The sequence below is a fragment of the Manacus candei genome, unplaced genomic scaffold (genome assembly GCF_025592945.1).
Source record: "Manacus candei isolate 608988 ecotype Guabito, Panama unplaced genomic scaffold, ASM2559294v1 h1tg000061l, whole genome shotgun sequence".
In the NCBI taxonomy this organism is placed as follows: Eukaryota; Metazoa; Chordata; class Aves; order Passeriformes; family Pipridae; genus Manacus; species Manacus candei.
This window is the reverse complement of record NW_026138109.1, coordinates 2,602,988-2,628,682: the sequence shown is the minus strand read 5'-3', so window position 1 is coordinate 2,628,682 and position 25,695 is coordinate 2,602,988. Positions and strand designations below refer to the sequence as shown.

At 38.8% G+C, this 25,695-nt stretch overlaps 1 protein-coding gene across 1 annotated transcript; it reads right to left on the bottom strand.

Moving 5' to 3' along the window:
• Positions 1 to 214: 214 nt before the first annotated feature.
• Positions 215 to 24,790, bottom strand: EMB (embigin). Its single transcript, XM_051804815.1, has 10 exons — positions 24,505 to 24,790; positions 20,141 to 20,224; positions 17,144 to 17,233; positions 14,898 to 15,069; positions 13,630 to 13,718; positions 10,009 to 10,133; positions 8,763 to 9,045; positions 7,931 to 7,961; positions 5,988 to 6,046; positions 215 to 4,470 (listed from the first exon to the last, which is right to left on the bottom strand). The coding sequence occupies exons 1-9, from the start codon at positions 24,596 to 24,598 to the stop codon at positions 6,004 to 6,006; spliced, it is 1,011 nt and encodes a 336-aa protein (XP_051660775.1). The 5' UTR covers positions 24,599 to 24,790; the 3' UTR covers positions 215 to 4,470; positions 5,988 to 6,003.
• Positions 24,791 to 25,695: the final 905 nt, after the last annotated feature.

Here is a 25,695-nt window from a genome sequence, read left to right as displayed (position 1 = left end):
CTTCACTCTTTCTCTTATTGCAATAACTTGTCCACCAAGTGGTCTTGTCTGCACGTGTTACATCTGCTTAGGATGTGACCATTTATTGGTAACAGCTGGGTAATCAAGCACATGAGCAGTGTGGGTCTAAAATAAAATATGAGGGTATGGACAAAAAAAAAAAAAAAAAGAGGGATTTTGTTTCTTTAAGACACCAGGCTTAAGTTTACTCTTACTTACTTTATGGTTAAGTTTATTGAAATTATTTCTAAGTATAGTATTATCAATTCACACTACTTATAACTACTGTACACTCATTATCTGATATACATCAAACATAAAGAGGCTATTTCCATTTGCTTAAACAATACAGTAAAACAGCTCAGTAAGCAGAGAATATAAAATCAGAGTGTAAAATACGGTAAGTGTGAAAAAAACATTAGGCTTAGTAATCTTTCACTAGAAAAATAGATTTTGCTGACAAGTTTCAGAGTAAAATTTTAACAATACATTGCACAAGAGAAAAAATTAACTACAGTGAACAAATTTCTTCCTTTAAGGCACTTTTACATAACTTTTAATATCAATTTGAAAATAATTCAGCAAGTCAGTTGACAGAAATATTACACTAGTAATAAAAAAGAACAGAAATCTTTCTTTGGTTAAATGTAAGGCTGAATACAAAAATAAATCAGATGAAGTTTCTGTATTGAAGAAAATACTTTTGGCTATGAAAGAACAAACAACTACAAAAGTAAACTCAGTCACCAACAGTAAATTTTGACAAATCAAGACTTTCAGTAACAAACTCTAAAGTTCAGAACTTGGGTTATTAGTTCATATGAATGTTCTGGTATAATGAAGTAACAAGACTAACTGCTTTAAACTACTGGAGAAACACTTGCTAAGCATACAACTTATAATGCTCTTACAAAGACATCTCATTTGGCTTTGTGTTTTCACACGTCCAAGTGCTCAGCAATGGCAGATTGCTTTCGCTTACTGCACAGAACTTCCTACACAAATACTGAGTGGCACAGCTGAAAAAAGTTTTCTCTTACAGATTTGCACTTGGTCTTTCTTATATGTGCATAATTGCAAGTCATCTCAGCTACTGCAGTCTGTCCCTCAGAAGCCCTATTTAGCGCTCCTATGCGGCTCCTTTCCGTGTCCCTACACCATTCTCAACCACTGTCTTCCTCACTATTTTCACTTTCCTATTTTTGGGGAGCTTCATACTAGAACTGAATCGTGATGTGGCTAACTGTGGTCAGACATGTGCTGGGTAGCTCAACACTTAAGAGGCCACTCAAACTCCCCTCCTGAAGACACCCATCAGTTTAATCTTCCTTGCTCAACAGTCAGCACTGAAAAGTTCTGAGGCAGAATTTAAAGGCAGGATATAACCCTCCCTTGCTTTGGCTGAAAAAAGAGGCATATGGATGATGATTTTAGTAGCAACATCAATGATGATGGTGTTTCTCCTCTGTCTGCCAGGACTGCATGTGTCAAATGACCTACAGCTGATCAGTTATGCTGACCTACTGCACAGTAATTCTTAGGTCTCCATACTAAAGAAATATTCATACACTTCTATCTGAACCCACAGTTTGAAAACTGCTGTAATATTTGTCCATCTTCACTAGGAATTTGGTCTTGCAGCTGCTTGGGTCTACTTTGGATCTAAGGACAAGAAGAACTTGCAGTGAAGCAGTTTGAACCACTAGGAAACAGACCTTCAGGATTCTGTTGCAGACTTCGACCTTATCCTCTTAAGAAATGGGTAAGGCTTTTGTTGTTATGAAAAGCTGTAAGATATCCCCTCTTGCAAAAAAAGATGGATTTGATCTTGGAAGACAAGATCTGCCAAACAAATGTAATAGTTACTCAGTCTATCCATGTAAGTCAATTATTAATGTTTCTTATTAAAAGTAATTCAGTGGATCCTTATACTTAGCTCTAACTGCTTTTGAAGGAAATATCTTCAAAATTGTTTTGGCCCTCATTTGGTATCATTTGGCTTGAAGGAAGTAAAAAAAGAAAATCACTGCCTAGAGCTTTGGGGTTTTTTAAGCTGCCAAATTTTTGCTCCATTGAAGGCTATGTCTGCAAAATTCAACAGATCATAAAAAGAATGTTTTTAACATATACCATACACATTTCTCTTAAGATAAATTTCAAGACTTCCAGAGCTCCCTGAGATTTCTGGACCAAAACCAGTAGGGCTTATGCCTTTGAATTTCACCAATTATTACGCCAATTATTTAATATTTCTCAACTAGTATTATTTGTTATTTTCCTCTGTAAGACAGCCCAAGAAAGTTTAAACCTAGGCAAACATACATGGAACAAAACCGCTCACCAAGATGAAAAAAAAATTACCTGCAAACCTAAAAATAAACACCAAACCCCTTGCAGACATGGCAAGCAGAACATACTAGAGGCAGGTCAAGAGAGAACTACTGGTTCAGTAGCCAATTTGACCAAACTAGTATCAGTCCTGACAGATCTATGACATGCTGGTTCTAAAATCCATGCTTAACCCCGGGTCTCCTGCCTTCAGTGCAGCCTTACTTGCTAATACCAAAAACCCATCTATTCATGTGACTTCCCTATGTTAACCAGGACTTCATACCAGAATTTCAAGATCAGGTAGGAATGTTAAGTGAGGGCAGAAAGATGTTGTTAGTATTTTTGATTGAGAGATGGGCTTTTTTCTAGACAGCCTCATTTGAGCCTCATTTTCAATTGCAAAATATGTTAGTGCTGTTTTATTCAGAATCTAATTCTTGGATCTGTAAGATTAATTTTTCTATTGCTGAACTTCCTATAAGAAACAACTTTCTACAAACCTAAAATGTGTCAAACAGTATATAGAAGTAAACCTTTTAAAGCGGGAAACATTTACTTGTTGCAACAAAAATGCTGTTATATCAATGACAAATTCACATAAAAACTGTAAATGCATTCTTGTTTTTATAGTGCATAGAAACTCCATGGCAAAATACAATAAACACAGTATCTAAGCAAGGGAAATCTTTACCGGTGTTCATTTCTTACAATCACCTAATGCTTATATACTTCTCACTGTTGTTTACTTCAACTTTAACTTGTAGATCTTAAAGCTGGAAAATGAAATATGAAAAGCAAAATCACATAGATCAGACTGGATTTTGTCTCCCATCTGTAACAAAACAGTCAGTGCTAGGCTTTTTTTCAAACGTGTGAAACAAAAAAAAGGAAGGTAATTAAATCTATTTTATCTCTTCATTGTGTTCCTTTATGTTCAAAGAAAAATGACCAGTACAAAGAAATGCTATTTAGATGGTTTTTTCCTTTTACTTTCTTAGAGAGTCTGCAAATGCTGCCTGTTTTTTCCTTATGTTTTCTTTGGGAAAAGAAATTTTCCTGAAGGCTTTACTTTTCCCCCCTCAAAATTCAAGTTTTACTTATTTTTCTTCTGGATTAACAAGCAAAAGCAAGTAAAGCAGCAAACTGTTTTCCTATTAGCTGAATACTTTTCAATTGCTGGATGCATAATGTATTATGGCAACTCACTCTTCTAAAGCAATATCATAAGTCATTAACAGAAGTGGTAAAATTTTTGTGTAAGACAACTAGTGGTATTCATGTTGCTTTATTCTACTATCCTGAAAATTTTAGCGGCTCAAGACCCTTCCTGTGCTTTGCAAGGAGTTTAAAGAACAATACAGTTTGCTGAAAAAAGAAGTACCAACTAGACAGGATGTATAATCAGAACCATATAAGTATATTCATGAAAATTCAGTGTTCTGTATAAATTATAATCACAAAAATGGTTTTTCAGCCCCAGACAGTGCAAGCATAAGGAATTATTGCAGTTATAGTCTGAAAAGGTACTGTACCCCGTTACTTCTTTCATCTACTCAAATATCTGATCTGTACAGTATTTAAGTGTGTAGCCTATTATGAAGTACAGTATTGCAGCACTCAGAATGAGGCTAAGAATGAAGACATTTTACTGTTCAGAGCAAATTACAACTGTTAATGTTTCATTTAAACCGCGATAAAGATTTCCCTATCACCTTTTCTTTGGTAAAAATGGCTGTGTCACGTTTGCTTCATCAGCTAGTAAAAGGTATTTTCTCTTGTGGAAACACGTTTTTAGTCTTACATGTCCAGCTTTATAAAACACACTCTTATATTAACCATTCATTCAGTGAATGCAAGGTTAGTTCCAGTTTAAGACATAAAATCAAACAGATCAGTCATAAACTAACAGAAAATCTAACCACAACACCTTCTAGTAGTAAAAAGACAAACGTTACAGACAGCAAAAGTCTAAATGCAATACAGCAGATTATCATCTCTAAAAAATGAGCAGTTTCACAGCATCTTTTTTCTCATAAGCAGAGGACTTTACTTAGAGACAACAGTGAATGTTTAAAATGCATAGCTGCAAACATCTTCTGTAGCTTTGTAACAATTTCCACTTCTGTTGGCTTAAGTCTCCTGTAATAAAAAAGAATAAACACATCGCATTATAATAAGATTTCTACTATTTTTCTGCTTAGTATTTTCCCATATTTATTTGAAAATAAACTTCATTCTGCTCCTCTCCCCACCCCACCAGTGAGGAGGCTGGCGTGGGTAAAAGGAGTTGGGAAACAGCCAGAGTAGCTGACTCCAGCTGACCACAGGGATATTCCATCTCATATGGCATCATTTTCAGCATATAAAGCTGGGGGAGGAAGGAGAAGGAGGGGGTGACATTCAGAGTGATGGTATTTGTCCTCCCAATTAACTCAAGTAGCTGTTATGCATGGTGGAGCATGATGGAGCCCTGCTTACCCAGAGATAGCTGAACACCTGCCTGCCCTTGGGAAATAGTGAATGAATCCTTTGTTCTGCTTGTGTGTGCAGCTCCTGCTTTCCCTATTAAGCTGTCTATATTACAGCCCATGCAGTCACTCACGTTTACTCATCTGATTCTCTCCCCCATCCCATCAGAGAGCAAAAGTGGCTGCATGAGGCAGAGTTGCCAGCTGGGGCTAAACCTGAACACTTAGGGAACTTAAGTCAGAGGAATCAAAAGTGAAATACCATGCAGGAAACCTAGGAGATAATATAATCTTGGAACGTAATTTTCTGGTTTCCTGATTCATTACTCTTTTTACATGAGCTTTACCTGACATTTCTCTTTCTGTTCTTTAAAACAAAGGGTATGGGAACAACCTTTATTCAGGTAGATGGCTTGCAATGAGGATAAACAGTATCAGCACTGACTGTGATTTTGTGAATGCAAAGTCATTCACAACTGTCATCTACAGATGAGAGTTTGAGGTGCCAGATGCAGAGGGGAAATAGAGTGTGTAGGATTGGTCCTCAACTGACAGACCATCCTCTGACAAGCATTTCCAGCTGGCATAAGTAAAAGCAGCCTATAATCGGACTGTAAACCGGGCAGAGAATCAGGAAGTTCATTACATAGCTTTCACAGGGCTACATACCCTCTGCTTCCTTATTCTACCACTAATCCTTTTGAGTCACCATCTATTAAGCTCTGTCTTTTTTCCTAGACTGCTCTAACCCTTGTTTCATCTCTCCAGTACTGTCACATTCCCTGCTTGCTATCACATTTGGATCCTTCCTCCATAAACTCACTCAACATCCAAAATACAGTCTGAAAGAGCAGGATTTTGAATACAGTAGCAATTCTTATGCATCTCAGCACCTATCCTGGGCATTCACAAGACTGTTTCACCATCAGGAGCCAAGCAGTTAAGCTGGTTAACCTAGGTCCCATTTTAAAAACTGCAGGGGTTAACAGAACTATTAAATCACAATGACAACAGAATAGAGTTAAAAGGATTTGGACTTGCTTTCTTGCTTGACTGTATGTTGTTTCACCCAAACAATGGTTCAACTCCTATATTGCTACCACATAAAAAACAGATTGGGATGGCACAGTGGACTTCTTTGTCCTAGTATTAGGCTGCTCAACAGAAAAGTAAACTCTGGTCTCTTACCTTTTCAGGAACTGGATTAAATTCTTCTGTGGCTAGCACTACTGCCTTCACCTGATTTACTAGAAGAAAAAGAGGTTGAATTCCAAAACTCAACTTTAAGTGTAAGATACCACAATTATTCCAGTCCCACAACCCAAACAGAATACATCTCAAATGTGTTAGATTTTCTCTTTTGGCATATGAAGAAAAAAAGATTAGAAGAAATTAAGCAACCAAAATAGTGACTCTTGAAGTCCTTCAAAGTAAAGACTCAACTCAGTCGCTCCCAAAAATCCCACAGAACTCTGGGCAAAAGTTAGAACAGTAATAGCACTCCCAAATGATTCCTGCAATATCACTTCATTCAATATAAAAAATTTGTACTCACAATGAATACTCAAACAATATACAAGCAGTAAATATATAGCTCAATATTCTCAGAACATGGAATGAAACCAACATATGATTACTCCTTCCAGAGTAATTTCACCTAGTATATGGTGTGGATCACAATCTAAGACTTGAGTTAAAAATTCTCTTGCTAAAAAAATTTTGTGAATCACTAGGCTCCCACCTAAATATATAGTTGGATGTAACATTAAAATAATAGCCTCATCAACCAAGTTCAGGTGTATTAGTCATCCCACACATAACAGAAATGTTCCTCTGGAGCCATTCTCCCTGGTACACAAATCTATATTCTAAACAGCCAATAGTTGAAGTAACATTCAGTTCTTGAAATCAGAGAAGAACAGAGTTAAATAAATATTCCTCATATGTTTTTATCTAAGATAGAATTCCACAAAAAAGATTAAGCAGAACCGCATCCCACAAGCATAAAACCATTATTTTAGTGCACTAGTCTATATTACAATCCTACTCTAATACAGTTTCAGAGGGTTTACAAGAAGAAGGGCTATGCATAAGGACAATCATTCAATTTTCAAACGAAACATATCCCCAAACACTGAGCCAAGTAATAGCATACTGTATTCCCAAGACATACTGCCACTTTGTACTATAACTGAGTTAGAGCTTTAGATATGTTCAGATAAGGGCAAAAGCACCAAAACATATTTTCAGCTTGTGCCAGCAAAAGGAAACAGGGAAACAAAGGTTGCTGCAGAAAAAAATTCAAGGAGGGAGGGAAAGACAGCTGCTCAGAAGAAAAAAAGGAGATAAACACAGGAGAGAAGCAACTGCAGAGCGAAAAGCCAGAACAGACTGAACAGACCTAAAAAGAGGAACTGTTAGGAGACCTTCCTCTTGTTTTATGGTGTAACCAGGCCAGATGAGGCAACTGGGCTTCAGAAGATGGGCAGAAAGTACAGCATGTTTTAGCAAGCAAGCCTATAGGCATGCATCATCCTAAGGATGGGGGAGTCAGCATGGGAGCACAGACCCTCAAGCAGCAGAACAGCAGCCCAAGTGCCTACACCTGCTCCTTTGTTTCCAGCAGTGCAGATGGTCCTGTGCCCAGAGAGCCCAAGTTATCAGTCCCCCTGAGCGGCTGGACTTCACCACCAAAACAGCCAACAAGGGCAGGTCCCAGCACCCCAGCAACTACAAGCTTTCCTAGGGGAGTCAGGGCTTAGACCAAGTGAAAGTGAGAGAAACGTATGTTAGTATGGACAAATACACATTTTTAAAAAATTCTAAGCCTCTTCTGGAAAGTTATCACCCAAAAGTTATTTCCTTGCAAGTTACAGTCATAACGAGGACACATGGTGCTGTCAATAAAAAAAAAAGAAAAAGAGAAATAGCTTAATCTCAAAATCAAGTGCTAGGTATAAAATAGAGCTCTGCTCACTTTGGAACTAAGAAGTCTTGAGGAAAATAATAAACTGTACCTCCACATTCATCATCATGCCTTACCAACTAGTCAACAACAAGGTAAAACTCTCTGCGTCAATAATACACAGAAGAAAAAATATTTAACTCCAGTATAGAAATTTTTTACTTACAGTTTCTCAGTTTGGTCACATCCCTTTCCACCTTCAGCAGAAGAGATAAAAAAAGGATTAAAATCTCGATTTAATAAACAATAGAAAAATTCTGATTTTGTGTATCGTTTACTCATTTTTTAATCAAAACAAAACCTTGTTTTTTCATTTTCCTACTTTTCTTAGATTTGTAATTCAAATTATCTTGTTACTCTAGTCAATGAAATTACCTCTAAATTTTTCAAAAAGCTTATTTTGATAAAGTTTGATTAATCTGATTTTAATACAAAACATGTTATATACATAGGTTTATACATTTCTGTATTATAAAATACTGATATATGCATGTATGCATTAAAACACATGTATACAAAGACTTTACATATATACAATTTCTCTTTCATCTTGCACATCTAGTTCTGTTCACCTCTAGTTTGCCTTAGGTTCAGCAACCAGTTTTACTGTATTCTGGTTTAATACCTTTTTCATTCTTACTCCATTTCTCTAAACAGATTTCTCCCTTCAAAGCTCTTATGAGTTGCTTCTATTCCTAAGTGTTCCCCAAAGAAGTACAGCCTCTAAATTCCCTTGTATTCCAAGGAAAAAAAATCAGCACTAAATCAAACCCTTTATGGGAAAATGTTGCTTACTGAATGCAGTTTGCATTTGATTCAGGACTCATGGAAGAGATTTAAATATCTAAAATAATGTGGTGTTCTAGAAGAAAGTATTTTATCAGAAAGAAATGATGTAAAATTCACATTAAACTCCATATATGAAGTGCTGTGGTCATACCTCTGATTGCACTTTCAATGAAAAGCTAGAAATCGTTAAAAAACCCCAAACAACTTACCTGTACATTTTCCTTTCCTTTTCGAATACACCTCATAAAGGATAATGGTAGTTACCAAAATAATAACTTCAGCCACAATTGCTATGAAGGGTTTGAGAGGTGCCATGATGGACAGAACTTTAAGTTCCATCTTCCTTTCACTTTCCCCTAATTGGAAAACAGCTTCACACCAATATACACCAGCATCTTCCTTGGTGAGCTTGAGTATCCTCAGACGGGTTACATTGGCAGACAGTCTAGAAATTAGGTACTTGTCTGTCCACAAAGATTCATTAATGATAACCTGAAAATAAAAAGACATTACAAGTCTTATTAATGTAACAAGTGCTTAATCAAATTGTATCATTGACAAATAGTTCTATAAAGAGATGTAAAATGGGTGAGGAACAAGTGGCATTTGTGACACATGATTACTCCACCTCCAAGGGAAGGATTTATCTTAGGTGGCCACCCTGGTTCCCTTTAGATTCAAAGGAAATATGAACTTTCAGTGGGTTAGTTGTCTGACCTTTTTTATTTCAGGTCAGCTAAAAAGGTACCTTTGGCTCTATTGACTCTCTGATGACAAAGGTATCCTCAGGTGCCAGGATCTAATGCACAGCTTTCACCACAGCACAAAGCATAAACTTTCATGGGCACTGAAGTGTGAACACTGGGAAATATCCTGACAGTCTTACAAGTCAGTGCTACTCTCCAGCAGTATAATGAAAATAAATCTATTTAACTCCTCTCAAGAGCCCTCAGAAAAGGGTTAGAACACAGTGGCTATACTTCCCAGAGAGATCATAGGCCAGGAAACAGAATTACTTGTCCCTGAAGGAGGAAAAGAAGGAACATATTCGTGTCCTCCCTCAGTCCTACAAGATCTTACAAGTCTTTGACAGTGTGTCCCACTGTAAGATTTTTTTTGTATCAAGTGGCAAGATTTGAGGAATATTGCCAGCATAAATACAGCAAAACCAACTATCTCAAGACTCACTTTATCTGTTTTACTCTTACATGGTCTACAGGAGTATGGCAGGGACTTTTTGGAAAAGAAACAACATACGAACCAGGAAAAAAAAAATCTACATCCCAGTAACAATGATTACTTCTAAATACCACATGTATTTTTTCCACATACAGAGTTAACTTTAAAGTTAATGGAAATGCACTTTGTAAAGCCTCCAATCAAGAGCCATCATACTTTATGAATTGTCTGTACTTTGCCACACTGTTTTGCTTGGCCAACAGATGGAGACCTTACCGGATTATTTCCTCTCATCATATACCAGGTCCAAGTCATGGGAGTAGAGTCACTTTTACAAACCATTACAGCTGTATCTTTTTCATAAGTGATTATAGGTTTTTCTCTTGCTTCAATTTTCGGTACTAAGAACAAGAAGGAAAAGTTCACCAAGTGAGAGAGACAGGTTTGAATTAGTGTTACAAAAAGAATATATTCAGGTATGTATTTATAGTAGTCTATTCACTTCTCTTTCACTTAAACACAGATGATTCTATCATTCATGACATGATGTAAATGAGGAGTCATTGCATGCTGATATTGCATATACAGAATTTGTAAAGAAGACTATCAGAACCCTTTTCTCAGTTACTGTGCAATCTTAAAAGTTGTCAATTAATGCCAAACACTAAGTGATAATCAGACTGTGATTTCTACCCTTGCCCATTTCCTCTTTCCCTTCCTTGATATCTGTAAGCTATATGCTTCAGTTTTAGTGCACTAGAAACAAACACAGAATTTTCCTGCAGTTTCACTCAATCTGCAGAAACTGATAAAAGTCTATTCCAGCCACAGTGCGACTACATAATGGTATCTGGCAAGCTGTGCATGCAGAGAACTTTTCCAAAATTAAGACAAAACTGCAAATTGTAGATCTGTAGTTACAAATATTTACTGAGCTGAAGCAATGACTTTTGGATGCACAACAATAAATAGGATTTTTGGTCTTATCTTGCTGAGGACAGAATACAGCCAACAAGAAACAAGACATCAGTTTAACTTCAGAGCGACTTGCCCAAGCCACTTTAACTGCAGGTATCCCACAAGCTTTCAAAAGCCCAGAAAGGTTGTTGAATGTATTGAGGCTATCAAACAGATACTGTTAGAGCTTAGCAATTACATCATGCTAGAGTATGTATTTCCCCTTCCCCCTCCTTTCCCTCCCTATTAGGATGTTCACCAACATGTTTTCCTCAGATCCAATTATTTTAAATTTTTCTTAAAGTTTCACTGCTCTACTTTGTACATGCAGATCCAGTACATACTTAAAATTATACTGATTACACTAAACAGGCCAAGTACTTGCTTGCAGCAATTATGATGAACTTGATACAAACTAAGATTGTTCTTGTTCCCCCCCTTCTTGACTAGCCAAGTACAAACTATTTTTCCCAAAAAAGTTGACTTCTCATGTGTATTCAAACTTCAGAGCTTCCAATCCAGAAACATAAAACCAATTTGTTGATAAGAACAATTGCTTTCAGCCTCATTTGCTGCACCATACATCAATCCAGCCTCATTACTAATGAAGTCTTCTCACTCCATGTGCATGTATTATCATTCAACACTACCCTTAGGAGTACTGGTGGAGTATGTTCACTGCTGTGAGTAAAAGGGATGACCCTCACTAATAACTGCTGCCACCTCTGAAATTTAGAGAAGACAAAAGGAGGTTGGGGTAAACAAAAAAAGGAACAAGAGGAAACAAACAAAAACACATATACTACCCAGCACAACAAGCTTATGTGATAGTCAAAAAGATTCAGCCATGCTGATCAGTGGCAAAGCACAGCTATAGGTATTACTGGTAATACATGTGAACACATTAGCCATGATTAAGGATATGAACATCCACCATGAGTTCTGGGATCTGGCTCTGTAACAGCTGTTAATTTCTGAATGTGTAGAAAGAAATAATCTACTCTGTTCCAGGCATTTTTCCAAGCAGATCATACCAGATTTGGTGACAAAACACTTCTGCTGCACTGACAAAAATCAACTGTTGAAGAGACAGACAGCTGTTAGTTAGCACCAGCATTTACACCGGTGAGATTTCCATACTGTTTTAAAGACCAGAGTTATTTCATAGTGCATGTTCCTCAACAGCTGCTAAAGGATCCCCAAACAAAGGGCAAACACAAATTAATCCATTCTACCCTTTTATAAACTTGCAACACTTCTCAACACTAAAATACCCACGAATGTTCTCTGTGTTTAATAATTTGAACTTCCTTTAAATATCTCATTGTCTGCAGACATGAGTAAAAACCTAACTCCACAAAACCTGCAGGGTTACACCAGGCCAGGAAGCAGAGGGAAAAGAGAGGAGAGGTAACACATCCAATCATGCCAAACTGCCTAGTGGAAGAGCTATAGCAGTTACAGCAGTGATGACTTTAGCCACTGAGCTTATACCAACACATTACTCATCTTTCAGTTTCAGAACTGTTCTTCCTGCATTATTGACTGGAAGATTGAAGGACTTCTCTTTCCCATTTCCTTCACTCTTGCACAATCATAGAAAGTGTCAAGTCAGTACTTTTTATGGCATCAGAAGTGGTGGTATTCAACCATTGTGAAGCAATTCTCCCATCTTCTTACAATAAATCAACCAGTCTCATGCACTGTTCTGGAAAAGACGACTTCCCTTTTGAGCCATTGCTGCCCTTACTGAACTAGATATTGTATGCTTTCAAAAAAAAAAAAAAAAGGTCTCCTTGGACTTTTTTCAATCGAAACAGACATTGTTAGCTACTCAACTAAACCTTACCCACATACTGACAGGAAAAATACATAATCATTTTCAGACATTAAAAGGCTTGAATAAACTACAATTTTGTCTTCATTCAGTATTGCAAGCTAGTCTCCACTGGCGGAAGGTCTGAAAGTAGGTGTCAACACTAAAGATTTGAACACACATGAGGTTTGCTCAAGTCATATTACCAGATATCCCACTGAACAAAGGCAGCTTGCAGCACTAAGAATCAGTAAGCCCTGCTAGTTATTTCATCTGAGGTTGGGATATTGATTGATGAGTCAGGGTTTCTTAGAGCCTGTGCTCAGGGAAAAATCTCTCAGGTACGAGCCTGTATATCCCTCACAGATTACATGTTTCCCTTGCTCTTTGCAAAATTTGGGTGGTGGGAACAGAGAAGGGAATAACTCTCTCGTGAGAGTTATTCACCATAACAGCAGCGTGTACTAGTTTCATTTCCACATATCTTCCATTCACCTACTACTGTCAGGGATAACATTACTGGAGAAGAGAACACAGAACAGAAGAAAGGGCACGCATACTGCCCAATGAAGCACCTAATTGTTCGTGTGAGTGCTATTCTTAGAGAGAATAAAACATGCACTAAAACAGTGTGTAAATTTAGTGTTTAAGAAATACAACTGAAATTTTAAAAAAATCTGCCTCTATTCTACCAATCTTTGCTTCACATTTAACACCAAATCTCAGACCAAACTTTCAAGTTACTGGCTCTGCTTTTGGAAGAATTTTTCTGAGACACCATCCTTTATTCCCATCCCCCAGAAAGTGAAGAGTATTCGCTCAGGCTCTACGGATGGAGAGGGAAAGGGGGATCAGTTACTCATTAAGGGAAAAAAGAAAACAGACCTGTATGTTCTTTTGGTTGTTAGAAAATTTTTTTTAAAAAGGTTTTTAGCTTTTGTCTTCCTTCCATGCTACAGAAGTGACTTTGAAAGTAATTCTCACTTAGCTTGACCTTATTAGTCATTACTTATCAAATTAAGTTCCAATTTCCATACTATCTAGAAGCCATATTCATACAAGTTTGTAGTGGTCAAGTGAAACAAAAATTTAAAAATCAATAAAAATTAATTAAATACAATTACCATGTAAATAAAACGTAGCTCTGATTTCTTCGTCGCCTTTCACAATACAGCTGTAACTTCCCATCTTACTGCTATCCACTATCACCAATCTTAAAAAAGAAAAAAAAAATCACCCATTTGCTTTTTGCATGTATTTTCTTTTGTCTTACAACTATGAGTGACTGTTAATTAACACCCTAAAGAAAACAGTAAGGATTAGTAGCAGAGAAGATACATCACTGAAACACTAGGATTCAGGTTTAGTGCAGTGCAGAAACAGCACGACATTTTTAAGAAAACAGAAGACCACAAGAACATAAATATTATTTTCACTCTTCGTGGTCATAGAAGGCCAAAACATCTTTAAGCAGTATGATCTATATGTTACCAAATCAGAAACAAGTTCACCATGTCAACTATCTAGCATATCCTATGTAGGACTTTAGGAAGAACAAACCATGGAAGTAATCTACTCTGAAACCAGTCAGTTCAACACAAAAAAGGAGTTCTGAAGAGCTTCCAGCATCTTCTCCACTGGCAAACTATAGGTTTCACTGACACTTGAAAAAGACCTGCATGGTTGTGCTTGTGTATATATATATATATATATATATATATATATATATATCAGAAAAGTGACAATCACATTGTCATATTTTCTATCACAGAAATTTTATAAAAGTATTACTGCTGTTAAGAAACCTAAGCTATACAGAAATGAACCGGAGACCACCTGGTTAAAAATGTGTAAACGACCTAATTTTAAAGAACAACAGCAAATTGTATTAATTGTAGAAAGGTTTCTATAACATTTGAGTTTCTGTAGAGGTTTGAAAGAGTTAAGAAAACCTTCAAAACATCTTTAGTGTAAAGCTGATTTCTTCTTTGTTTTGCTAATTATGAAGGAAAAGAAACTAGCCATTGATGCTTTCCAGACTTCTGCAAAGCAGCAAGGAGGTGGAAAAGACAAATGTCAAAGGAGAAACTGCTAAAATGCCTCAATCTCAGACTGATATTACTACTTTACTTACTGAACAGAACTACTCAACCTCAAAGAACTGTGTCCTTATTTATGTTCTTTTCTTGCATTATGTTCTTTTTCTTGTTTTTTTTCCCAGCACTAGAGGAAGAACTACCTGCACCCTTTCTCCTTTCCTGTAGCTTCAATATGATGATTAATCTTTGCATTTGGCTCTTTTCCAATATATACATGACTAGTATTGGGCAGTGTATATACATGTGATAACTCTTTAGAGCCTGCAAGTCACACTGTCAAGAATGCTACTTACTTGATGCTCCAGCTGTTCTCAGCTTTAGTGGTGTGGCTGATTGTTTCATTCCCCCTTTTCCAAGTCACTTGAGGATTTCTTAAATGAAAATTTGGATCTAATTTGCATGAAAGTTCAACTGTAGTTGCATTGGCCAAACTGATATTTCTTTCCAGCAAAGTACCAGGAGGACCTAGAAGAAGTTTAAAAAATTTTTACTGAAAAAAAAAAGATTTCTTCATGCTTGGGGAAGAAGAGATCGGAAGATTGTGTTTGCATATGCAGGATTACAGTTGAATACAGAGCACTACTCATACTTTACAAGGTAAAAAAAAAAAACCCGCAATGTATCTCAGTAATGTTCTCAAGCCCTGTAATGATACACAACCATTACAAAAATAACACACTCCATTTTGTAGGTAAACTTCCTAGTTTACCTACGAAGGGGTCTATTATAGAAACACAGATACTCATTTCACTGAAAGCAAGGTAGATTCATGCATTTACATTATTTAATCCAAACAAAAAATATTAAGTACATAGTAAGTATATAGAAAGTGATATTAATGTAAAGAAGAGTAAGCTATAAATACCTAAAACCCTCTGGATTTTAGACAGTTGCAGATTTTTATGCTATTGAGATCACAGCCATATCCTAATTCTAGGGAAGTTGTTGATAAAGTCCACATTCCTAACATTGTTGGATCACATTTGGATCCGGTCTTTCACACTACATATACTCCAGCTGAAATCAAATCATCTTCAAACCAATCTATGGCTGCCTTTGCCTTCCTGACAAGTCAGTAGAATTACAATGTGAAAATATTCCAAAACAGTAGAAAAGCATGATAGGTTTTTGCTTTTAACAAGGTTCACACATATCCAAAAAGTAGGCTTTACACAGCAAGTATCTTCTGACCCATACAAACGGCCTTTTATAAGAAAACATGTTAAACATTGTACCTGTTAGCAATGACATTTTATTCCATAATTGGGCTTTTCTTTCATGTCTTCTAGATACAACTGTGGTTAGTCCATCTGAATTCTTCATGAAAATTTATTCCAAGCATCACCCCAATCCTAGACAAGCCCTGCAGTACTTGATAGTCAAAAGAGTGCAGTTGTATTTCACAGTTTGCATTCTTTCGAAGAGAAAAGGAAGCTTTAAAATACAGCTCACTGTCTTAGTAACGCCAAGTCATACCTAGTCAACAGCAAGGCCTGGTTGAAGTAGAAGCACCAGATACCTCCCAGTACAGAATATAAGTGAACTTGATTGGGTCTGGCAGAGAAATTTACAACCTGAAGAACAGCATGTCCAGAACTTCCAAGTCCCAGTCAAAATATTTCAGATCTGCTGAACTGGAAATAAACTTAGAAATGCAACACCTCAGCCTTTCATAGCAGAGCAAAGTCAGTTATTGAAACATTTATTAGAGTGATTACACAATAAATGAGTCAAGCGTAACTCTGCTTGTTGAGGTTGTTTATGATCAAATTTTACAAATGGAACTGGTTTCCCAGCAGAAAAAGTCTTACAGTCAGATTACACGGGTTAAAATAGAATCTGTACCTTTTGAGATTATTTTAAAGTTAAAGCCACCCTTTAAATGAACAGAACAAGGAAACGCTATGATATTGAAGATTAACCACTAGCAAGACTGACATCTGGGGCAACCCTGTACCAGGAGTGCACGTACCACAACAGGAAACAGACACTACCTTAAGTTTCCTGCCAGAAGAAAATACAGCATAAATGCTGCACAATTATATCCTTAAAATATCATGCCAGTACTTTGCAAACCTTTGAGAGATTTCAGTTTTTCCAGCTGCCCAAGAAATTAATTGGAAAATATTATTTGGCAACTGGAAACTTCACATCTTCTTTAGGAATGGGTTTAATCTTACCTTTTCCCCATGCTTTAACTCCTGCAACGCTGCTAAGCTAACACCTGTACCCTAGTTTACATGGTCTCTCCAAGTGGATTCACTAGTGCAAAAGAATTGTTACTTCAATTGATTTGGAGGAAGAGATAGGTATGAATTGTTTTTACTTGCAGTTTTAATAATGAATGTAATTCTCTACTGCAAAATAGCTGTCAGAACACAACTGTCAATGGTAGCATAAACTTATTTTTATTCTTTTACTGAGCTCATCACATGCTCACTCTGAGCATCTTCACTCCTTCTACAACTCATATGAAAGATTATCTGAAAGCAGAGGCATTGGATATAAAATAACGGAAGACAAAAAATAACACACTCACCAGGTAGGAGTATCTCAAATTGCAGAAAAGCGCCATTAGACTGGTGCTGCTTGCTTGGCTGCTTGAGATTTTGTGTGGTAAGATCTGGACCTAACAAGGTTTGGGGCAAAGCAAAGTAATATATTATTCTATGTAAGTAATCACACAGCAGCATGTCAATAAGGTAGTGCAACCATTACTTATAGCAATCTTTGGGGGGGGAAATAATAACCTTGCCAAATGCTGACTACTACAGAGATCCTATTATATACCTTGTGTGTTAACAGTCAGAATCTTAAAGCAGCAGTGTTGTGGGATTGCTGTTATAGCAATTATGCTATGCTAGAAGATGGTTTCCAGCTTTTATTTAATGCTCTAATTGTGAATGTCAATACTCTAAAAACGTCATCACTGTTCCACAGCCTGATTCAAGAAGTCACTTATATATTACAGATGGATCCTAGAACCATACAGGACTACATCCATGTTTAAATAGTTCCTGAAAAAGCAGTAAGCTTTAGAAAAATAAAGAAACAGAGGGACAGAACACTGCCATTCCCAAAGCCACTACAATTTTATCATACAGCCAGAAAGTCTAGGCAAGAACACCACTAGAATATGTGATCCACTAGAACATAGAGATCCTCACTGCTCCACAAAACTTCTATTGTCCTATCCAGGAAATGCACTTCCACACAAGAATATCAATATCAATCATCATGTGCCAGATTAAAAACTACTCCTTTTGTGAGGAAAACCTACATTTAAAAGGTTTACTATGTTCTGCAAAATCCCTTTTCAGAAGGGCTATGGATCACATACTCTGCAGAGAGTATGCGATCCTTTATAAAGCCCTACAAAGCTTAGCTTGATACAGCAACTGTAAGCACAGTCTGTTCCCATCACTTGTTCACACGCTCAGTGCATTTCAAGAACAGAAAAAGGCAAATTAATAAACTACAGCTCTAAGAGTTGTAGACCAACTACAATAATCTTCTTTTAATTTAGTGATGACACAAAGGAAACAGATCCCCACACCTACCCCTACTAGACACACTAAATGTTTTAAGCCACATCTTACATGCTGGAAAATAATTTCTCAGCTATTTCATAATGCATTGCAGAAATACACGAATAGTACTTACTGCCTAATCATACAGCATTGTAAGAGAAAATTATTCTAGATTTTGTAGAAGGAAAGGGGCTTCATAATCTCTCCTGTCCATGGATAGAAAAGATGTCTACTCATAACTGAGAAAATAAGAGGAATTGGACTGCAGCTTAGTCTTCTTGCTGAGAGAAGCACTGGGTGGCAGAGTTGATCACTGTGCAGTAGAAATAGTACCTCTGAAAGCCTAGATCTCGGTGTAATTACTCCTCCTTTCCTGAATAAAATAATGAACTTTCATGTAAAGTTCTTAAACATGTGCCTCTCAGCTCAACACTGAAGGCAGTTCCCACTAGTAGTTTGCATCTAAAGGCATAAACAGAGGTACCACATGCCTTTCAAGTTGTTGGCCAATTTCAGAAGGCATCATGTCAGCTCATAGCACAAGGAATGCTCTACAATAGGCAATCAACCTTTTGCCTGGCTTGTTCCACCTGTGCTTTCATACCTTCCATCAAGGTTCAACCAGTTTAAGCAAAAATAAAGCTATAAAATACTAAGGTGGTTGGTATGGACGAACAGGGCATGTTGTTGAGAGCAGACTGTTGTGAACCTCAACTGGCAGGCCAAAATGACTTTTTAAGCAAAGGAAAGCTGTCCCTAGCACTAGTCACTAAGTCCTGTTGCTCTAGACAAGAACACAAGCAAACCTTGGTCTCTGCCCAATGGAGAAACAAACTAGTCCAGTGTTTACCCACGAATTAACATGTAAAGGTTAAAAGAGTTCTGGCAAATCTTAGCCTGTCTGTGTGCACAAACACTCTGACAATATGCCAAGGCTGTCATGGATTACCTGAGTTTCTGTCAGTCTGCTACATGCATCACCTGGTTTGTTATTAAAATCCCTCATGATGACATATTCAGTTCATATGGTAGCTGTTACCCATCCACAGAAAACCAGACAACCTTTAAAATGTCTTACACTCCAATAGGATTTTCATACTGACCTTTTATCCTCAATTCACATATCAAATGAAAATAGCCAGGTGAGGTCATATTATATGAAATACTTCTGTATCTTAGCTCCTATGTCTATTTGCGTTTATGTATGTGGAAAGTTACTGAATCTATTAGCTATTGCACTCGTAGATCTCACAAAGCTAAAAAGCTCTGAAGATGAACAGCAGATAAATAGCATTATCTCCAACAAAAAAAACCTGTGGAGGGAGCAACTTGTCATAACTTGATTGAGTTCATGTACAAATATCACTTGCCATTTTTGATTTGCACTAATCAACATGAGCTATGGTACACTGCTGAAATCCTCCTTCTTTGATCTTTACGGAGAAATAAGAGGCAGAATCAACAATCATTTGTTTCTTCTCCTGCCTGGAACTTATTCTCTGCTCCCTGTCAAAACCACAGTTAAGGCCCAGCAAATAAAAGTAGAAGGGACAATAGATGTTTTTGACACAGCTGTAATTAATAAAACAGATGGATGAAGGCAGCAGGCACAGTGATGCAAGGGCATTATTGCACCTTTCACTAATACAAGAGCATAAGGAGCCCTCACGAAAAATTATCAGGTCTAAGTAGTAGAACACTCCTGCAATGGTACTACTTCAGGCATTGTCCAACCTCCAGGGTCACTGCCTGCTTTAATGGCATATATGCATAAGGGCAACAGGTCACACAACTAGCAGCTGGATAGCTTTTTCCAGTACTACAGATGCTTATAACACTTAATCTCTTAAAGCAATGGCTTTAAAAGGCCTAGATGGTATATCTACTCTTGTTTCTTCTGAGAAGTGACAATTTTTTATTTTAAAAGACGAGTATGAAACATGCTACATAATAAATAAGTATCACTAGGAAAAAGTACTATAGGTGTACTGAAATAAAACAATTACCAGATGATTCATTAAGTCCAAGTTGCATCTTAGTCAAGGAGTTCGCCTGAGACTGACTGGCATCTTGTGTTGTCATAACTGGATCTAAAAAGAAGTTTAAAGAAATTTAATTCGAGTTAGAAGCTAGTTCATGAGAAGGATTCAAGCAGAAGCTCCTCACCTCAGCATTCCTTCTCCATTTCTTCCCAAGTTCTGAGCATATACATAGAAAAATGCACAAGGACTGTTTTTCAGTAGTTCTTTAGCTCACTTTAGCAAGAAAATATTGAAGAACAGAGGCAGTATCAATTTGATCTCTAATTTCTGTATACAGCTCTTTTCCTGTAGTTAGTCTACAGTCAAGCAAAGCCATTCTTCAGAATATTACAGTAGACTTTATAAACTGTACTCCTGAATTTTTCCTGGGCTTAGACAACCACTGACTCTAGCTGACTACTTTTAACACGGATTAGCAGAATTGCTAATAGAATAAGGACTTCATTACAACCTTAAAAGTCTAGCATGATCCAATGAACAAACCTTATTTCCTCCTATTAGCACCTTGGTAAGCAAAACAAAAGACACCTGTGTCAAACACAAACTTCAACATATAATACTAATGATGATTTCCATTTTCCTTAACACCACTACAAATCTGATCCTCCATCTATAACAGGTTTCTTTCCAACAGCCAGGTAAGACTCTATGATTTTGCTTTACGTTCTTGACTGGAGAAAGAACAGCAGGGGAAGAAGATGACTTCCTTACTTTAAGTCTTTGTGTCACACTTCTACTAAGAATTCAAGGTATGTAGATGTTTTAGAAGAATGGAAATGTTTGGTCCTTCCTTTCTGTTTCCACATTTGGGTGGCAGCGCTAGTTAGCACAAAATGAACACTGTCTTCACATGCTAAGGTATTGCACAACATATTCTACCACCACAGCACCCAGAGTAAGGGATTCTGCTTGTAGGCACAAAGGGCAAAAAGAGCACGTTTTAGAGTTGCAGTTAAAGTCTTGGGGGCATGGGGGTGATAAGTTCTTTTAGGTATCCAAGACAGCAACAAACACACAGATGAAAAGTGAAAACCTACATCATACTCTTTAAGTTCATTCAAACTTTTGAGAACTGCATGCTTTCAGCAAAGGTGAAGTCAGCACTCTGCCATTTCCTACAAATGAATGACAATACTAATGCTCCTACCCCATTTCAGCACTACAGGCACAGACAACCCACAGACGCTCCCACTGGCACTTTCAGCACACAGTTACTCAAGACTACATCAGTCATGCCTGGCTTGCACCATCTGCTCTCTCAGTCTGCACATCATACTTCAACCAGTTTGGATCAAGAGTAAAACAAAGTAATCAAAGGACATGATCTAAAAAATTAAGCGTTACAGGTTTTCAACATCAGTTTGTTTAATTTGCATAATTTTTCATAGCAGTCCACTGGTCTCACAGCTCACTCTTCCCTACCAGTCCCTCCCCTAAGAAAATAATTTAAGAAATCTGCTCTGAACATCTGCTGGCTTATGACCCAGCCAGTAAGTCTTACTCTCTGCTTTACAGAGGTGCTGAGAGCAGGAAGAGCTATTATTTTTCTGATATTCATAGTTAAGTTTGAAGAAAGCTCCACAGATTTTTATACCTGAAGTATCTTGAGGCATTCTAAGTATGTCGTGGATCACCTGCACAGTAATTAAAATCCCCAAAGATTATAAATTTAGAAGGTGCAAATGCCAAGATGTACACCAGCTCTATTATGTCTCTGCAATGAAGACAGATCATCTGCAACATGGTCTGCATATTAACATTATTCTCATCTTGGCTTTCCTCCTTGATTCATGTATTAAGTGCAAGCAGTCAAGTAGTGCTATTTCTTGTCACCACTGCTCTCACGTCTTCAGTCTTATCTGTCCATATGTCAAACTACACAGAACAGAGGTAACACTGCACCGTTCTTCTCCTCTCATATACACCTGCTGAATAGCATCAGAGATCAAGGTTAGGCACCACTGCAAGATTAGTGTCATCCAGCCAGGCAATGATGTAAGCAAGTCAAGTAACTTCTCAAACTATTGAGTCATATCTGTATGCCTTAGCTTTTAACTGACTTGCATTAAGTTTAATGGATAGTGTGGTAGCTTATAGAGCTCTTGTTCCAAGAGTATGATGTCATTATTTTTCCACCTTTTGTCTGCTCCATACTGCAGCCAATATTCCGGGGATAAACTGTGGATGTACCATGCTCATCATCATCATCATCAGAGCAATGTCAGACTTAAAAATCTACTTGCTCTCTTTCAGCCAGAAAGGTGCTGAACAAGGAAAGGCTGAAATACGATTTAGTTTAATTTAACATCATTAAGGTTTATTATCAATCATATACTCTGTGTAAGTACACAAGCATTCAGTAGCACCCCAAACCACTCACCAGAACCTCCTAATAACCCTGAGACACCAGAGAACCAACATGAAGGACTTCCAAATGCCCTGATAAACACCCTTCCCTCAGGGCAAACCAGAAAAATTCAACCTGTAAACAAAGTCTGTAAGAAGTGAGGTGTGCTCTCATTGTCCTTGGTTTCTTCAGGAGCAGAAGAAGAGAGATGAGATTTGGTGGGATTCCTTTTCCTAAATCAGTCAACTACAGTCAACTACATAAGGTTACAATGGTAACCAAACAAAGAAGTAACTTCTGAACAACTGTGCTGTGCTGTGTTAAAAATTACCCGTAGCTCAACACAGAATAAAAGCAATGGCTTAAATTTTTCCAAAACAATTATCTAAGTTAAACAACTATACATCTATAAAAACATTTAATGCAAGTCTAAAAAAACCAGCCTTACTCTCTATGGATAAAAGGAACTAAACCTGCTACCTTAGTTCTCATAAAACCAGACCTGATATCCATCACCTTGGGAAGATGGTAGATTTGTGGAAATTTTGGAAACAAAAATAGGGCTTTGTTGTTTAATTTGTTTGGCTTCTTTTTTCATAAGAGCACATCATTTCACCAATAGCTTCATATATAAACTTGGAATTGCTTCAGCTACTATCAGGTTATAGTTTTTTGGCAGCAACAGACATCAGAAAAAACCACCTCATGGCAAGTTAGCCACATGGTGATTTACATGTTCCTATAAATACCAGGCAATTTACAGTCACAAAACTTCTCAATGAAGTAAGCTATCAGAAAGACCTTCAAGTTTTGCACGTGTACAGAAACACACGTACATATTTCACAGACTGTTTAAGACCTACAAAGCAGATTTTCCCCTGCACATGTAAATACGTACTTTAAACAAGCCTTAAGAACCGCAAAGTATGTTTCCTTTCACATTATGTGAAACCACTACAAAGTTTATGAAAGCTACCATCACACGGGAAACAGTACTGCTCCTCTCAGTATTAAGGAGGCAGGCACAAACATATAACTATTTATATATCACACACTGAAGATGTAGCTGAACTACTGATGGTTAATTCAAGTCACAGCCATGGTGTTCACACACACGTCACGACAGAACTCCCGGCCTCGGCAAGACCTGTTCTAGAAAGCTCATCTTGCACAGCAAACATCAGCTATTTGGTAGTTCCTCCTGATATCATTCCATTCTACTCTGCAGTGGCTCCCAAAGCAGGGATTAACAGCAGAAATCCACTGATTTAAGAAATAAACTCGTATTTCCTGAGAATTGCCTGGCCCCATGCTAAACTGCTGAAAACCACTACAAGAAGAACAGGGTCCGGAAGGCTCAAGCCCCTCATCCTTCATGGATTTTAAATGCCACTTTTAAAACCTCAGTGTTAAATCCCAAGAAGCATTCCTCCCAACCTGCTAGGCATACTGATATTTTAGCACTGTAATCTACCAATTCGTGTTTGTTTTTTTTTTTTCCTCAAGATTTAAATGTTTTTCTCAGTAAGGATAGGGCAGCTATAAAACACTATGCCTCAGCCTCCCAGTCCTGCACCTGTGAGCTAGTAAACCCTCCCGTTTCTGACAAGAGACAGTAGTGAGGCTACAGGACCGCACAAAGCAGATGGGCCGCCGCCAGCCACCCCCGATGCCGGGGGACAGCGGGGAGGGGATTGATTCCCCGCTGCCCTAAAACAGCCCCGAGCGCTGAGGGAGGCAGGGGCGCCGGGGAGGGTCGGGGCCGCTGAGGAGAAGAAACGGCTCAGCCATTTCCACAGGCACGGCCGAACAGCAGCCGCCCGGCTGGGCCAGCGCCGCGCTCCCCCGGGAGCCGGGGGAATGCTGCCGGCCAGGGAGGACCTTCGCTCCCGGGCGGTGTCCCGGCCCCCTCGCACCAGCCTGCCCGACACTAAGGGCGGAGGGGACCCGGCCCGCGGCACAAGGGAGCTTTTACATTTACCTGCGGGGCTCCCGCCCGAGAAACTGATGCAGAGCAGCAACAGCAGCGGCGGCAGCAGCCGCCCCAGGCACCTCCCGGCGAAGGTGGCAGGCATGGTGCCCCCGCCGCGCTTCCCTGGCTCGGCCGGGCTCGGCCCCGCACCCCTGCGCTGTGCCGGCTCGGGAAGCCTCGCCGGCACCGGGGCGGCCCTGCGGCAGAGCCGGCGGGTACCGCAGCGACAGGGGGCAAAAACTGAAGCAAAGCGGCCCCAAATCCACCTGTGCAAGAAAAACGACAGGCAAGAGAAACGGCCGGCCAGCACCGGTTACACGGCCGATCCCCCGAGCAAAAGGACCTGCCCCGCGCTGCGCTCGCCGCCCTTTATGTGGCGGAGGAAGGGCGGGGGCGCGCACCGCTGCCTAATTGGAGCGGGGCCCTGCTGAGCCTCCTGGGAGACCCCCCGGGGTCGGCGGGAGGCTTACAGGGCAGGTAGGGCGAAGGGGGCAGGTCTTATTTTTGTCCCCAAGGGCCGCGGCTGCGGGACCACCGTGCGTGGAGCGGTGCTCGGGGGCAGCCGGCGCTGGCACGGCTTGGCCGGAGGAGGTTGCCTGGGGCAGAGCCAGCTTGTCCCTCCCTTTGGCTGGTGATCTTCTGGACAGCCCGACTTCGAGGGTCAGTGGCTCCAGGGCAGCTGGGGTATCTGTATGGGAGTTGCGGCTTTTTCGCATCTGTCTTTCTGAATCCCTCAGCTTGTAGAACAGTGCCCAGGGAGGAGCATTTCTAGCAAAAGCTTCTGAGGTCTTTGATTATGGCTTGGTGCAATTGCTTACTCTCTTTTATTCTGTATTTATATGTAGTTACATGGTAAACCCACTCAGATATGTGTATACACGCATTTCTGATTGTTCCTTGGTAAATAACTGAATTCTGATTGTGTGCAATGTGAAATCTGGTAAAGTGGTATTCTCCAAAAGAGAAACTTTGGGATAATTACTGCTTTTTTCCTTCTTGTCAAGAAAAGGGTTACTTCAGTAATGCAAAGGTTGAACCGCGTAGAAGCTTTATATCAATGATGCAAAAAGGTCACTGCAAATAAGCCTTTACATCATCTTAGCTCTGATGTTGGCAGAGCTATAGGAGTTTATGTACAACAAATGCCCCATGTGTTGATTTTCCAGGATTGTACATGTCCATGCTGCGTTCCATATTCTT